The sequence below is a fragment of the Camelus dromedarius genome, chromosome 4, assembly GCF_036321535.1.
Source record: "Camelus dromedarius isolate mCamDro1 chromosome 4, mCamDro1.pat, whole genome shotgun sequence".
Lineage (NCBI taxonomy): Eukaryota > Metazoa > Chordata > Mammalia > Artiodactyla > Camelidae > Camelus > Camelus dromedarius.
Genome location: NC_087439.1, coordinates 75239661 through 75255975, shown reverse-complemented (window position 1 = coordinate 75255975; position 16315 = coordinate 75239661). Strand labels below are relative to the sequence as shown.

The 16315-nt window shown below is 34.5% G+C and overlaps 1 protein-coding gene across 5 annotated transcripts in view; it reads right to left on the bottom strand.

The window, feature by feature from the left end:
- The window catches only part of HECW2 (HECT, C2 and WW domain containing E3 ubiquitin protein ligase 2), a 333893-nt gene that overhangs the window by 52143 nt on the left and 265435 nt on the right, over positions 1-16315 (bottom strand). For all 5 annotated transcript variants that reach the window (XM_031452092.2, XM_064485134.1, XM_064485135.1 and 2 more), the window contains 2 exons: positions 14902-14998; positions 1141-1224 (listed from right to left, as the gene is read on the bottom strand). In XM_031452092.2, the coding sequence (XP_031307952.1) occupies positions 1141-1224; positions 14902-14998 (181 nt within the window). The remainder of the gene's footprint in view (positions 1-1140; positions 1225-14901; positions 14999-16315) is intronic.

The following is a 16315-nucleotide window of genomic DNA, read 5'->3' as shown; positions in this document are numbered from 1 at the left end:
TTACCAGACTTTTTGATTTTTTCAAGTCTAATAGGGTGAAGTAGTATCTCATTATTTGAAACTGCACTTTACAATTACTAGCTTCTTTCCATGAGTTTACTGGCTATTCAAGTTTCACAATTCCTTTGAAATGCCTTTTTATATCCTTTATCTATTTTTCTTTTGGGTTTTTTTCTTTTAAGTTGGTTTAAAGGTGTGCTTTACATATTCATGATACCTTTGTTTTGTGTGTTGTAACTATATTCTTCTAGTTTGTTGCCTTTCTTTATGCTTTTATATGTGGTGTCTCATTACATAAATTAAAAATTCTAATATATTTATCAATATTTCCTATATGAGCTCTGATAAAGGTACATTTTTAACATGAGTTGACTTAGTGAAATAATATATGAAATAGAATAATCAATAATGAATGCAACAAAGTTATTTAAAAATTCTTGGGTTTTATAGGAGCCATATTGGAAAACCACCTTACATGGGCTTATTTTGAAATGAGGAATTTCCTAGAGCTATATCATCTCTGCATTGCAGCCTGCTGATATTCAAGTCCATTTGTACCAGGAGTAATTTTCCTTTTTAAGAAATAGAGAGTGGGTATAGTTATAAAATAAACAAGATACAAGGATATAATGTACAGCACAGGGAATATAGCCAAAATTTTTATAAGTTTAAATGGAGTATAATCTATAAAAATATTGAATCATTATGTTGTATAACTAAAACGAATATAACATTGTAAATCAACTATACTTTAATAAAAAAATCTTACTAAAATGTAATTCACATACTATTAAATTCGCCCACAAAATAAATATTTTTAAATAGAAAAAAATAAAGAAATAGACAAAGTATAAACACGGACACACTCTACTCATTGGTCTCTATAGACTTTCTCTTCTCCAATACCACCACCTCTTTTACCAGCAGAGTAAAAAACAAAATCAAAACTGATTTCAGTGGTAAAAAGTGAAATCTGAAATGAATTATCACTGTATCATACATCTTCAACATGAATATTCTACAAGTCTTTAAGAATAAAGGAGCATTTATAGGCTGCCAATATTGGCATATTATTTTCTAAAATGCTCCATCATACCTGACAATAAGAGACTTTCCACTTCAAGAGCTAGGGTTACATACCTTAGCAACATAACAAGGTCTGCATCACTTGAAAGACGCACCAATCCCGGGGTCCCTTCAGTTCGGATAAATTGGATCTTCTCCCTATTCAAGCAAAGAAACAGCTCAATTATGTATGGTAGACTTTGGGGACATAACTTGATGCTTTAGGCATCATTTTTTTTTTAATGATGGTCACATTTTTTGGTACCTATTATGTGCCCTAGGAATACACATCCAAGAAAGACATGGTCCTTGCCTTCAGGAGGACCTCATGAGCACCTACATCACCCAGTCCTAACACTGCGAAAAAAAGTATTTTACTGCCTTCATCTTTTGCTGCCCAAATACTACATGGGTAGCAGTACCATCCAACCAGTAAAACCCAGTCTCTGCTTTGAGTTAAACCCTTGTTGTGGGCTTGAATCTATGCAACAGTCTGGACCATTCAAGCTGATTTCCTGTTATTTCAAAAGGGAGTGTACATGGATAATCCTTTCTTTTCCTGAGGATATACCTCTGTGTGTGATGAGAACATTCCTAATTGGAAGCAGGTGGTAATCTCTATATTATATATTCCATATGGCAGCATATGGCCATTTCAAGAAACTAGAACTTGACCACTTTCAGTAGTATAGTTGGTAAAACAGATTGTGCATATACTTGTGCAAATGTACATATATACTTAAACATATCAAAAGCAGTGTGAGTTATTTAGCCATTATTTCATTATAGACATGTGATATGTGATAACACTTTTTTTTTTTTTTGGTTGTTTGATGAATCATTGTTTTGCTAGATTCAATCTTTATATGAATATACATTTAATAAAAATTTTCCTGGTTGTGTCCTCTCATTTACATCACGCTGTTTCAAAGCACAACATGTTAGTTTGGATATGAGGACAAAAAAAAAAAAAAGTACCACATAAACTATGGTACTGAAGGCATTGCATTTGCTAGGAACACAGGGGCCAACGTAAGTATGCAATTTTGCTCTAACTGCTAATGACTATGTATCTGATTCCTCTACACTAAGAAATAAAATATCAATCTCTGATGTGAGTATTAATTTAGTTCAGTTATTACCTGTTGAGCATCTTGTTTTCCTATTTGATGTTTTCACAGAGTTCTAATGGTTTTTTATTCCCAAATTTCAAATTCACACCTTAATTGCTTACCGGCTTGAAAGTAATGAGGTGAAAGGCAAGGTTCAACTGCTGAGATGAAAAATTGCCTAAAGTACAGAAAAGTCAACTGATTTGCTCTTAACCACATAGCTTACTGGGAGTGATAAACAGTTTAGTGCTAAGCTTCTTTTGCCTACATCCATTTTACATAATATGTTGGCAAATGAAGCATCTAATATTTGATATTATCAAGTTTTCCCTTCTGTCCTTTATTGCCATGATATATGTTTTATATAATTTTATATTATACATTATATAATTTTATATTATGAAATGTTATATTATAGCTATACTATATATATATATATACCATATATGGTAGCCAGCTACTGGCTATATACAGATAGGTGATATATATATAAATATAAAGATATTATTCAGAAGAGGAAGGCCAGCCTCTTCTCCCTGCTTAAGGTTATTTCAGTTTGAAATCTCGAACCAAGCATAACATTTTCCCTTGAGTGTTACAACCATACGTCTGAAGCACATGACAGAGACCAAGGCCCATTATCTGGTAAATGGTTTTTTTGATAAGAGATATAAAAGTTGGTTTAAAAAAAACTAAACGAGAAAAAAGTTACCTTGGAAAAAAAATGAACAATAACTTGACCAAAGAAGTACTCTTATAAGGGTCAGTACTACTATGCTTTGATCTTGAAAAATCAAAAACTATCTCCAGCGAATACACAGTTTATCTCCTTAGTCTATCACCACCGTGAACCAGGCAAACAGAACAAAACCAGAGAACAAAGAGGTTTAGCCCTTTCCTCCACTCCTTTAACTGGAACCACACACAGCCAGCTGGGTGACAAAACAGACAGCGTGATCTGGACGGTGGTTTTTATGTATCCTGTGAATAAGGAACAGATCATAACTTCCTGAGTCATAAGGATGACAGGGTGAGGAAAGAAAAAGACACCAAAGGAAATACGCCAATTGGGAAACCTTTCATAACTTTTCAGATATTAACTAGGAGGCAGTGAAGGCAACTGGTCTGACTCTTTAGGCCAGAACATACCAGAGGCAGGCTGACACCAGTTTTCTACCAGGCCACCCAATTTACCCCAATGACCAGTGATGGGTCATGTGCTTCCAGGAACAAGATGCTGGAGCATGTTATCAGAAGTGCATCGCACCACTAAGGACTTTCTTACGTTAATATTCGTTCATTCAGCAAACCTCTTCTGAGTGCCTATCTCCTAGGCATCGCATCGCCTACTGGGAGTTCAGCAGTGTGTGAGACACCCTCTTTCTCAAAGAGTTCATGCTGCCGTGGAAGAGAGAGAGTCAGGGCAATTCTAGCATAATATGAAAGTATTTAAATGATTCCATTCATGTAACTGACCTCTGTTTAGGCCTTATACCCACTCCTAAAGTCCTTCATAAAGTTCTTTCATGTAGAAACCAGGAAGGCATAGGCTTACTGACTGTCAAGAGAGCAGATCAAGGCTGAGGAAGAGGCAGAAGTCAGCAAATGTCCTCAGAAATGTCACTCATCTTTTCTGAGGGCTAAAAATGGGAACTACTCTTGGTTATTAGGTATTTGCCCAATATTCCACAGTCCGGTATTTCTTAAACTGGGGTCATTGTCGACTACAAATCCACAGACATAATCTTGAGTTCCGGGAGAATTTTAAAATGGTGTGTTTTCACTTTGACGATCAAAACTGCTAATACGAGGTCAGCATATTTTGGATAATCTGGATGACGGTTATGACTGAACACTTCTAAGTGACTTCAGCTCCCACGTTTGTATTTATAAGACACTTGTTGCCAAGTAATCGGAAGTGAACTTTTAAAGTGTTGATGAGCAGGGCCTTGATGTTAAATATGATAACAGGCCCTGTCTGCCCCTCACACGCAATGCTTTTGCCATTTAAAAAGAGAACACTTTTCTTTTGCAGTATGAATTTGCAAATTAAATGACGATGATGAAGTAGGCAAAGTAATGTATATATTAATTGCCATGGACTAACAAGAATACAAATAAATGGACTGAAAAAGTGAATTTTGCATTTGTGCTAAAGAAAGCATAAAAGATGTTATGGTTTAGTCTAAGAACAAACGTTTTACAATAGTTTACAAATAGAAAAGTGGCAGGAGAATCATCACAGGTATGTTTAATGATACATTTTTTTCAGTATTGTACTTGAGGGTGCACTATTAAATGAACTGGCTCATCACAACAATGAATCAGTAGGTAAAAATAAGCTATTTGTTAGAAAGGAAAAACCGTTATCTGCAATAATGTCGCAGATGCACATGATGGACCATGAGATGCAAAATCAAAAGATTCAAGTCAAACAGCAAGTGAAACAAAAAGCACAAAAGTGTCTCTCCATTGACATGGGTCTCAACATTGGTCATTTGGCTTCTGAAAAACAAAACCTTCTCAGAATATCACCTATTCAAGTTTTTTTTTTTTCAGTTTTTACTTAATTTATATGTCTTTTGGTTTTACAGTTTATAAAAGCTGTAAGGATAGGAAGTTTATGCACATTTTATATTTGTACACGTTTATGTTTCATTAAAATAAAAGTACTTAAAGTCATCATTGCAGATGTGCTGTGTTCCTTTTCCTTTAAGGATGAAAAAATAACATTTTTGGCTCCTAACAAATTTCCATGAGTTCACTCAGTGTCTGAAATACACATAACAAGTTCGAGAAATATTGCTGAAGATCCATATGACTCTGATTAGACGGGCATTTGAAAGTTACATTAATACATTTATTTGAGTTTATTTTATAAGTTTATAGAGTTAGAAGCAATCCATGGAAGTCATTTAATTTCTTTCTTTACAGCCTTCACTTTAAAGAAATTCTATTCAATTTTAGTGGCTTATAAGGAGAATTAAGATTATATGTGATCATGTGACCCTCTTTGCAGGAGTATTTTTTCACTTGCCCTTTGGAACACTTTCTGGCACTTCCTCTACTGCACCTGCTCACATGGCCACTCAGCTATAACTTCAGTTCCTTTTGAAATGTGAGATTCTGGAGGGCAAAAGCCCTTCCTCCTTCATCTTTGTGCCTCCAAGTACCTAGCACCGTGCAATGAACAAAACAAGTGCTCGGTAAAATCAAACCAGGCATGTGAGCAGTTAATACCAAAACAGATTTGGCTCCTAACAAATATCCCTGAGTTCACTCAGTGTGTGGAATAAATTTATCTTGTGAGCATTTATTGTTGTAGTGGAGCAAAGAGAATCAGGAAGCTGACATCTGATTCTTTACTAAAACAGAACCCACTGAAGGAAGTGCAAAGACAGAGAAAGGCAATCTCTTAATAAGAAAACACAACCATTATAACTAACAGATATATACAGATACTAAACTGCATATAGAGAGACAACCTTGGGAAGAAGTCTCTGGCTGTTGCTGTCTCTCAGATGCTCATATATTCAGACCTTAGTAACCACTTCCTCCAAAGAACAGAGTCATCCCAGAGGATCAACTCTAGCAGAGGATCATTTGAGGACAAGGAACAGTCTCAAGACCGGAATTCCCACAGAAAATACTCTCATTGAAACCAACCAACATTTTGGTGAAGTTAAAGTAGGGCACGTGATCAAAAACAATCAGAAGCAGCAATGCCTCTAAACCACAACTCTCTCTGAATTGCAGACTCTGCACACACATGGTTCCTGTAGATATAGTTTAGTTAACCTTCAAAAATACATATGCTGTAAAAAAGAACTGCCTTTGGGCAATTTTAGAGAAATCCCCATGACTTCTCTAATGGTGTAATGTCAAGAAAGGACAATTACTACTGATTATTCATACTTTTGATTACAGTCACAGGGCATGGTCTGACTTGAAGAACAGAGCCAAGCAGTAGAAAGATCAACTTTTCTTTCTACTTCCCTTTATGTACGTTAGGTTTGGAAATATAGGTCCATTATTGTCCCATGATTCTTATGGAAATATAGGAGGGATATCAATTAGCCATATGTTTAAAGGCAATATCCTCTGTAAGTGGATATAAATCAGTTCTGTGCTAAGAATTCAGAGAGCTAGTTAACTCTCTGCTGGTTTTCTCATCTTGTAATAAGCATTGTTATAATATCTGCCTCACAGATTTGTGGAAAGGATTCAATGAATAAATGCAAATAAGATGCTTAGCACAGAACTATTATATAGCAGCACTCAATCATTTTAAAATATTGAATATTAGATAGGCCTCATAGTTATTTATTCCTTTTTCCATAGACAATATGATCTATAGAAAAAAGAGCCAAAATAGATGCCTGGTCACAGACTCCTTTTTCTGTTTCTGTTGTTGGCAAATTGTTTTAATTTTTAACCACACTGTTTACCTTGGTTAATTCCATAAATATCTATTGAGTCCTTCTATGATATGTAGTAGATAAGATCCTGGCCTTTCCGTAAAACTGAAATAATGCTGTGAAGACCAAAGAGGTGACATGTATGAAGGGTTGACAATTCTCATAATTCAGTGGATAACGGGAAACATTATTATCAATAAAGCAAAGTCTGTACAAAGCAAAACCATTTTGGACTCTAAAAAAGGGAGTTTAGTTATAATACCCAAAAATATCTGGTTCTAAGACCCTTACCTAAGGCATTCTAACAGCTTGCACACTGAGGCCATTGCTGTTCTAAAGAATTAATATCTAGGATATACTATTGTATAACCAGAGATTCGTATTTTCCTATGAATTATAATTTTTATGTATTTGATAACAAATGTTTTAACTGAAAATATATTCAGGAATTGAAACCATGTTGTATGTGCCTGTATTTTTATTTTAAAATAAACATACATATTAAAGAAACAAACAAAAAACCCACAAATTCATTACTATAGAAGCCATTAGAACAGACAAGTCAGTTAAAGAGCATATAAAGGGATAGATAAGGATAAAGCAGTATTTTTTAACCAGTGACATAAAAATGTCAAGGCAAGGAAAAAAAGAACTTGAAGTACCAATCTCCAGAAAATAGTACTACAAAAACTAGCAGTTTCCTGCATCTTGGTAGTCATTATTTAGGGGCGAAAAAACCCACCCACAACAGAAACAAAAACATAACATAATTTGGGAAAACCTAGACAAGAAACATTCAGTTGCTAAATAAACAAACAAGACAATTTTACTGTAAGAAATGAAAAAGTTGAATCCATGAAAAAAAAATAGTATAGTTGCAGAAGAGAAAATGAAAAACTGCAAATATTTTAATTGCATCCAAAGTAACTTAAATTTAAAAAAAAATCCCTACCAGAATCCCAATATAATTTTAAAAGTTGAGAATGTATTATTCAAAATTTCATGTCAATACTCAAAATAATGCTATGTGCTAGAGATTTTTAGTCAAGGTTTCAAAATAAATAATTGTTGTGTCATCATCTCCTGAGATCTAAAATCACATATTGGAATATGCAAAGATCTATAAATTGTTGTATTAAAAAGGTGGATTCTGCATCTTTTCATTTGTGACTCTGTATACTGGAAACACAGTTACTTGCCCTTTGAGATAACTAGTTTTAGGTGTTATCATTAAGTCCCAAATATCCTGCTATGACATGGATTAATTTACCAAATGTTTCTCTAACACCCACTTTAGGCAATACAGGATGTGAGAACCTACAAAGATTTAAAAGATGAGTAAGAAAGAGAATTTGACTTCATGTAGCTTGTACTTAATTTGGAATATAAGTGTGTAAGAAAACATACAGCAGAAAAATACAAGATGTTTTTAAAGATTTTAAGCACAGATGGTAATATTATGCCATTTCTACTGTAAACTATACACTTCAGACACATAGGATACCAGATTTTTGGTATAATGGCACCTTGATGGGTCTGCAAGAATGTTTTCTGTAAAATGTACCCTCAAGGAACTAAAAGTAATAACTTATTCAATGAGATGTATTAATAATATCCATTTGTACATACGACGATATGCATGAAAAAAGGTGATTTTAATTTTAGCTAAGACAGTTTCCATGACTATTTAGATCCATTGAAAGAGACAAAAAAAGAAAAAAATACATTACTAACATAGAGGGAATACATATTTTGCTTGCTTTGTAAGAAATGCTTCTAATTCATTAATAACTTAGCAATTTACCTAAATATATATGTAAAAATCAGATTTCATTAAAAACCATTTTGTATTATCAAATATAATAGTGCATTGTTCTCTATGATCTTAAAAATGGCTTATTATTCTTTTGGGTTTGGGGAAAGCACTGAGGCTGGAATCTGTTCTGATATTTGTCTTTGGTCCACACAGAGTCCACATCTGATGAGCTACTGAAGAAGGATGTCATTTTGCTGAACTGTTTTTTAATAAATGCAACAGAGTACAGCAAAAATCAATAGTGAAACAGACATACCTAAAATATGGTTATTCTTCATGTAAGAAAGTGGTTTGAAAACTTAACTGAATCATTTGTTAGCCAGAAAATACAGTGCTTTGGAGAAATATCCAGTGGATGAACATACTTGTAACTTGGGAAATATTTCAAAGTTAATATCAGGGAATTACATTTAGGGGGAAATGACTTAACAAATACCAGGGTGTCATACTTCAAGAGAATCTTAACTAAAATCTTGCCTATGAGTTTTCCATTGGGGTCTCTTATCTTCAGTGATGGACTGTTCAGGTATTCTAAAATAAATAGTTACGAGATTCCAGGCACAGGAAATGTGAAAACTAGACATTTACAAAACGTACATGCCAAAGCCTACATACAACTATAAGCTGGCACATCCACTCACATAAGTAGCAGCCATTTCCTCTGCAGAAGCCACAGAACAGATTTCAAGGAGTAAGAGTCTGTGTTCCTTACTGTCTTAGGCAGCAATATCTCAAAACTCTCATTAAATCTACAAGAAGATTACTGCCTGAGAAGATGTTTCCATTCATCTTTGGAAGGCTTCTACAATGTTAGGTCAATGCCTTTGGCACAGTGTTTAGCCCTCGGTAATCTGTGCTCAGTAATTTGGCTTGAGCCAGCAGGTTCAGTCCTCTTTGCAAAAATGGAGCAGTCAAGGGCAGTTTCACTGCATACAGGTAAAAAACTTTAGAGCAAAACTACCTAAGGGAAACGGTGCTAGCACAACACTAGAAAGCCCTCCTACACAGAAATTAATTATGGAACTCAAGAGATCTTTCCTGTATTTTAACTCTATTCCCAGAATCACATGGTTCCATTTATGCATACGATTAGTCTTAGAGATAGTAGTTTTGAGGATCAGAATAAATTCAGGGGTAAATAACTTTAAACTGAGTCCTTGTGATACAATAAAGAAGTGAAGGACAGACTACTAAAATAATATTAATTTAAATTTATTGTATGCTTTCTACTGCTTACCCGGTACCAGGCTCTTTAAATACATTATCTCATTTAATCTTCAAAAGGGCACTGCAAGTTAGAACTTCCTATCCCCATTTTACAGATGAGGAAACCATCACTTGTAGGGGTTAAATGCCTCATTCAATGTTGCCTGGTGACTGCAGAGCCAGAAATCAAACTAGGTCTGTCTGATCCCCAAACCTGAACTACTTAAGATCTGTATTCTAAGTGTCATTATTAACGTTGGTCTCCCAGTTGGGAGATAGACCAGGACTCTCCAGTAACACTGTGTGATGTCAATAAGTAATTTTCATTAGGTGTTTTTAAAAATTCAATAATTATGCCTATGTAAATGATTCATAGGAAAAAATAACTTCAGTGCAGATTTCCTCTTATGTAAATTTGGTGCAACAAGATCAGAAGTTTGTCATGTTGGTTCCAGATATCTGAGCAAACAGTAAACAAATCAGAAGACTAGAGAGAGAGCTAGGCAGGTCATAACAGGAAAATGCATAAGGATTGGCAAGGGAAAATTTATGCTATTTTGACAAGGTAGATAAGATGTTAACTGAGATTAATATTTTCAGCCCAACATTAAATGCAGAAAAACCCATTTATTAGAAAACTGAACTAGAAATAAGTTAGAATCTTTGAACATTGGGGTTTGTTTTATGAAAGCCAGCTTTTTTAAACTTTAACTTTTTATTTCTTAAAATTCTGTATTGTTTGATAATTTCTCAATGGCATGCACTATTTTTGAAATGAAAATAAAATTAAGAGTATAATTTGAGCAATAACAAAATTCCAAGGCTCTTAAAATAGGATGATGGAAAGAAATAGAAGGCCAGAGTCTGCATTTGCTTCTATTCTGGTGAGCCCTGGGACACGGACTCATTTGCCTTTTGTAGCTCAGAATTTTTTGACTTCCAAGTTATTGATTTGCTAATGACATATCTAAGGAATGGCCCAGTTTACCCAGAATGAAGAAACATTATCACAGATCACATTCTCAAGGGAAGGAAACTTATCCAGGAAGCACTTAAGGTGGAATCAACCTGGAGTCCAAATAATTATCACTGATGTCTGGGGAAAGCTGGACTAGTAGGGAGCAGATTTACTGGTTGAATCCAATGATCACACAAACGGGGAAATTCTCAACTCTTAATTCAACTCCTAATTATGGTACTTAGATCCGTGCTCATAATACAATGTTGTACAAGTACCGACATCAAAAATTTTATTGAATTTGTATATATTACATTAATCTGTAAAATACTGTTAAAAGGTTATGTTTTTAAAAAATGAATAGATTTGTCTTTGGCTAAAATATTAGAAAACTTTATTTCAGCCTTTATAACGTTATAAAACTTCTGAGTATGATCACTGTCTTTCAGTGAGAACCAACAGTTGGCTATAGTAATCCAAAAGGATACTATCCATTTGATGGAAGTGGTACTGACTTTTGGATGGTGATTTTTCTGAGGCTGAGACTTAAAAAGAAAAAAAAAGACAACTTGACAGCATTCGTGTTTGCTTGCTAGATGAAGTTAGAGGAAGTGGTGATTTAAAAAGAGCAGTTGAAAGCAAAAGCCACATCCCAGTGCATGAAAAACCACAGCTATTCTACAGGAAAAGATACACCAGGGGAATCTCAAGGAAGAGGAAGCTTTGATGGCTACAAACTAAGCAAACTGCTTACAATCCTCTGGATTGCAAGGAATCACAAACAAAACAATAAAAGCACAAAACAGAGGTATACCTATTTGATAAGCTGATGCTTATTCCCTCATTTTGTTATGGAGAAAAGAAGGGATATTTCTTTTAAGTGCCTGTGCCACAGTGAGAAACAATGCACTCAGAGCCATGCTATTATTGAGAACCCTTGCTCAGGATATGAATATAGGTCCACAGTTACCTTTGACACACAATTACTCCATGCCTCCATTCCATGCATAAATCTCTTATCACATATATCACTGAAATATGAGGTGAAAGGACCCCAGCCAATTCCCCACCCCTTCGTTTGTGGGAATGCTCCTTACAGTGCAGTTCGGTGAAACAGAGTGTTCTCTTAGATGTACCAACTTCCCCATTTCACTGTTACTATAAGCAAAATGCTTAACTACCAATAACTTTTCAGAAACTCAAAAGTGTACTGTTATACACACTGTGTAAGAGGAACAGCATTATCTCATTAAGTTCCTGTTTCTTTCTACTCATCATGACTGTTCATGCTTTCTACGGTCAAATTCTGTAAACAGTTTTAGAAAGTGTAAACGGAAATTTATAAATAAGGTTTGAAATAAGATGGAAACATTTCACAGCCTATCAATTTCTTAGCAATAGATTATTATGTGAGATCGATAATTAGAAGTAAGATTGTGTTTAACTGAAGGCCCTGGGTATCATTAAAAAGTAAAAAATCTTCAGGTATCTTTAGGAAATAGGAAACTTTTACGACACTAAAAAGCAGAAAGTAAAACAAAAACAAAAATGGAAGCTACCAATGAGGTCTGCAGCTTTTTCCTCTGCTAGTGTCTGTTAAAGTTCTGTCAAGTATTAAAAACTAATGATGTTAGAAGCCTTGTTCAGATAGACTATGTCATCTAATTTCTCTGATGACTGAGATTTGAAGATATGCTAAATTGATATAAATAATAAGGTGGAGCTGCAGAGCAAAAGCGGAAAACAAGGAGTTTCCTCTTTCTTATTCTTTTGTGTGTGTGTGGGGGGTTCTTTCAGAGGAACAGATATTGACTAGAAGTGTGTGTGTGTGTGTGTGTGTGTGTGTGTGTGTGTGTGTGTGTGTGTGTGTGTGTGTGTGTGTTGGGGATGAAGTTGGTTAAAGAAAAAGAGAGAGAGAGAAAACAGAGTTGTCCTTATTTTGTGATTTGCAAAAGAGGAGGGATTTTATATGTATGTTCATCTGGTTTCCTTGGCAGCCCAGAACCTCTAAGATCTCTCCTTAGAGAACTGAGGGGTTCATTCCTGCAGTTACTAACTAAAACTTTTTACACTAGATTCTGTAGGGGACCACATGTACTGAGTAGATGCTAGAATATACAGATATACAAAATGATGGCTTGTATAACTTTTATACTTTTTCCTGACTAAGTATAGCTTGCTTGTTAAGTTGGGGAAAACACTGAAACCTGGGATAGATGTTAAATATGTGAAATCGGGATATCTGTATAAGCAACATTTGTAGCATCGTACTTGAAATTATGTGTTGTTCAGAAACTTTACAAAGTAATGACAACTTTAAAGATATGAGAGACTGAGAACATCATAAGAAGACTATTTGGTAGTTTATTCTCAAGTCAACATGTATCTAGATATATAGATTTACTTTCACTATATATGCAAAATCTAGGTATTTCAGCAGTAAGGAGGAGAAGTAATGATGAGTGAATAAAATCCCTATCTGCAAGGAGCGTATAATCTATTTGGAAAAATAAAGCTTAAGGACTTGAAAAGTCAGATTAAAGCACAAAAGTCATATAACCAAAATAGTAGGAAGGACAATTTGATACATTACATAATTACTGATGAAATTAGTGTCTAGACCAAAGGTTATTACACCTTGATGTGCCATTGGAATTAGATGGAGAAATTTTAGGAAATTAAATGCTTGAGCTCTATCCCAGACCTCCTACATTAAACTTCTGGGCAGAGCATAGGAGGATAGAGGGTGGAAATTCAGAGAAAGGAGACAAGTTGGGGTAAGCAAGAGCTGGCATTTTGTACTTTATAAAACTCCCCAGTGATACCAGTAAGAGTCTGGCACAACTTAGTGGAGCAGTATTTGACAATGGCTGCCATGGGCCAGGATGGTACCACTGGGCAAAAATATTTCTGCCTGTAAAGGTGGCGTGTAGACCAAGTGGTCTCTGAGTTATGTAGGATTTTCAGCAGAAATGCCCACTTTTTTCTGTTGCCACCAATGCCTAGCACACCAAGGTTGAGAAAGTCTAGACTCGGTCATGAGAGTGAGGATCCACAGTGGAGCTGACAGGCTTCTGGGGCGGGGCATGAGGTGGAATTTACATTGAATTTAAAAGGAAAGATCTTTCTTGCCAAACACAAAAGAAGAAAAGAGCTTGCCAGGGAGAAGGAAAAGCATGTATCCAGGAAAGTAAAACTGGGCTTGAAGCTTGATACTTCAAAGACTTGTTTAGAAGAGAGGGTTCATGCAGGGGAATGCTGAACTCGAGAGAATCAGATTTCTTCCTTGGATTCTACTGTGTTTTTCTTACAGAAAAATGTGAATACCAAGTCTAGGATTTTTTTTCTATTTATTTTTAATTTTTTCTCTTTTTTTAATGTAAGTATAGTCAGTTTACTATGTTGTGTCAATTTCTGGTGTACAGCATAATGCTTCAGTCATACATGAACATACATATATTCGTCTTCCTATTCTTTTTCACCATAAGCTACTACAAGATATTGAATATAGTTCCCTGTGCTATACAATATAAACTTGTTTATCTATTTTATATATACCAGTCAGTATCTGCAAATCTTGAACTCCCAATTTATCCCTTCCCATCCCCCTTCCCCCCTGGTAACCATAAGTTTGTTTTCTATGTCTGTGAGTCTGTTTCTATTTTGTAAATAAGTTCGTTTGCCTTTTTTTTTTTTTTTTTTTTTTTAGATTCCACATATGAGTGAAATCAAATGGTATTTTTCTTTCTCTTTCTGGCTTACTTCACTTAGAATGACATTCTCCAGGGCCATCCATGTTGCTGCAAATGGCATTATTTTATTTTTTATGGCTGAGTAGTATTCCATTATATAAATATACCACAATTTCTTTATCCAGTCATCTGTTGATGGACATTTAGCTGTTTCCATGTCTTGACTATTGTAAATAGTGCTGCTATGAAGGGTCTAGGATTTTATAAGTCTCAATTCAATAAACTCTATGCTTCTTTTGTTTACTCAAACTACATTCAAATAATGTCTTATTTTCATTTTTAATCTGCACATCTAGGATGCATTCATCACTGTGACATTTTGTTTCTTTTTCATATTTCTTCTTTAAAGATGGTTCTAGGTTCTCTAGTCAATTTTATTCAATCCTCATCCTTAATAGAGAAAAACCAGGACCACAATGACCTGATATTGATAACATAAAGTATTTGTGCACAAGACGCCTTTGTTCAGAATGTCAGAAAGCAAGAGTGAATTTCCAAGACGATTATCAGTGTTACCGAAGATTTAATGGTTGGGGCTTACGCAATTTGAATTAAATACCAATATTATGGTTACCTGAGTGAGTGATTCCTGGTAAGATCAGGTTGACGCTCCTGTAGAATTTCAAAGATGTTGGGTTGGCGCAGAAATGCAACAATCTTGTCATTGTAAGCTGAAAAAAAAAAAATATATATATATAAAATAATATTTTAAAATCTGTTATTAATTTTATGCACATAAGTCCAGACTTTTAAAAATCCATTTTTTTCTGGTTAATATTCCTTGTACTCAAAGTCATAGTTTAGAGTCACTACAGATGCTTCAATTCCAATTTGTGTCTATCCTGTTATATGAGTATTGGATTTAGATCTGTAAGATATGACTTAAAACACTCATTAAACTCATTTGATGAGCCACATTTATTATCAAATTGCAAGATGAGATAACCAACAAGATGCTAGATGTTGATTGTTTTTTGGTACTGTTTACCAAAATCAACCTCATTAGCAACTGTTAGAAATGAAAACCATCTTCTGATTAAACATCAACCATGTGCAGAGGTAAAGAGGCAGAGCAATAGTTGCCAAAATGCAATAGCTGCCAGCAGCAGCTACTACCAAAATGCATAGGCAAACCATCCCCAAATTCTATGTGGAAAAAAAATGCCATTAAATCACATGTAGCTCTTTACCAAACCAATTACACCAACAGCTAAAGTACAATCAGCAACATCAATTACATACATAATATATTAAAAGGAAAATCTATATCTTAGTCAAGACTGGCTAACGTCTACAGAAACGTTTAATTTAATTAAAATTTATTAAACAGTCTATTAATGCCCTTTCGTCAAGAAAACTAATTTGTTTACTTAAGATGATTCATCTTGATTAAACCATTATAATCAGATACAGATACATTTAAATCACAGAACTGAGTGTCTGAACTCTCAAACATCAGAGATCCTAGTTCAGTCAATACTCTCATGTTCTTAATATGATCAAGAAACATGCCTTACTTAAACTAACAAAATATCAATCAAAAGAAATGTGATTCTCTAGACATTTGCCACTTTAAAATTTAGCTACATTATACTAATTTTAGTTAAATGAATCAAATTTAAGAAAGTACTATCTACCTGCTAACATGGAATCCCATAGTCAAACTCAGTTTCCCTAAGTGCACATTTCACCATATGTAAATAAAAACACTTTTATTGAAATTTTGTCAATGGATTTTTATGTTCCACCTAAGATCAGAGCCTAGGTAACTTTTTAAGCCACAATTTTATAGTACATCAAAATTTGATGTGCAGTATTTAGTATCATATTAGTAATGGCATAACAGAATGGGGATTGTTTGATTTTGACCCAAGACTTCTTCTTATTCAGTGGTAGTCAAACTTCTTTAGGATATGGGCACTGCATTATATTTCATGGTAAAGTCTTTCTTAAAAAAGTGAAAAATTTAAAGTAAAACCAGACAAATG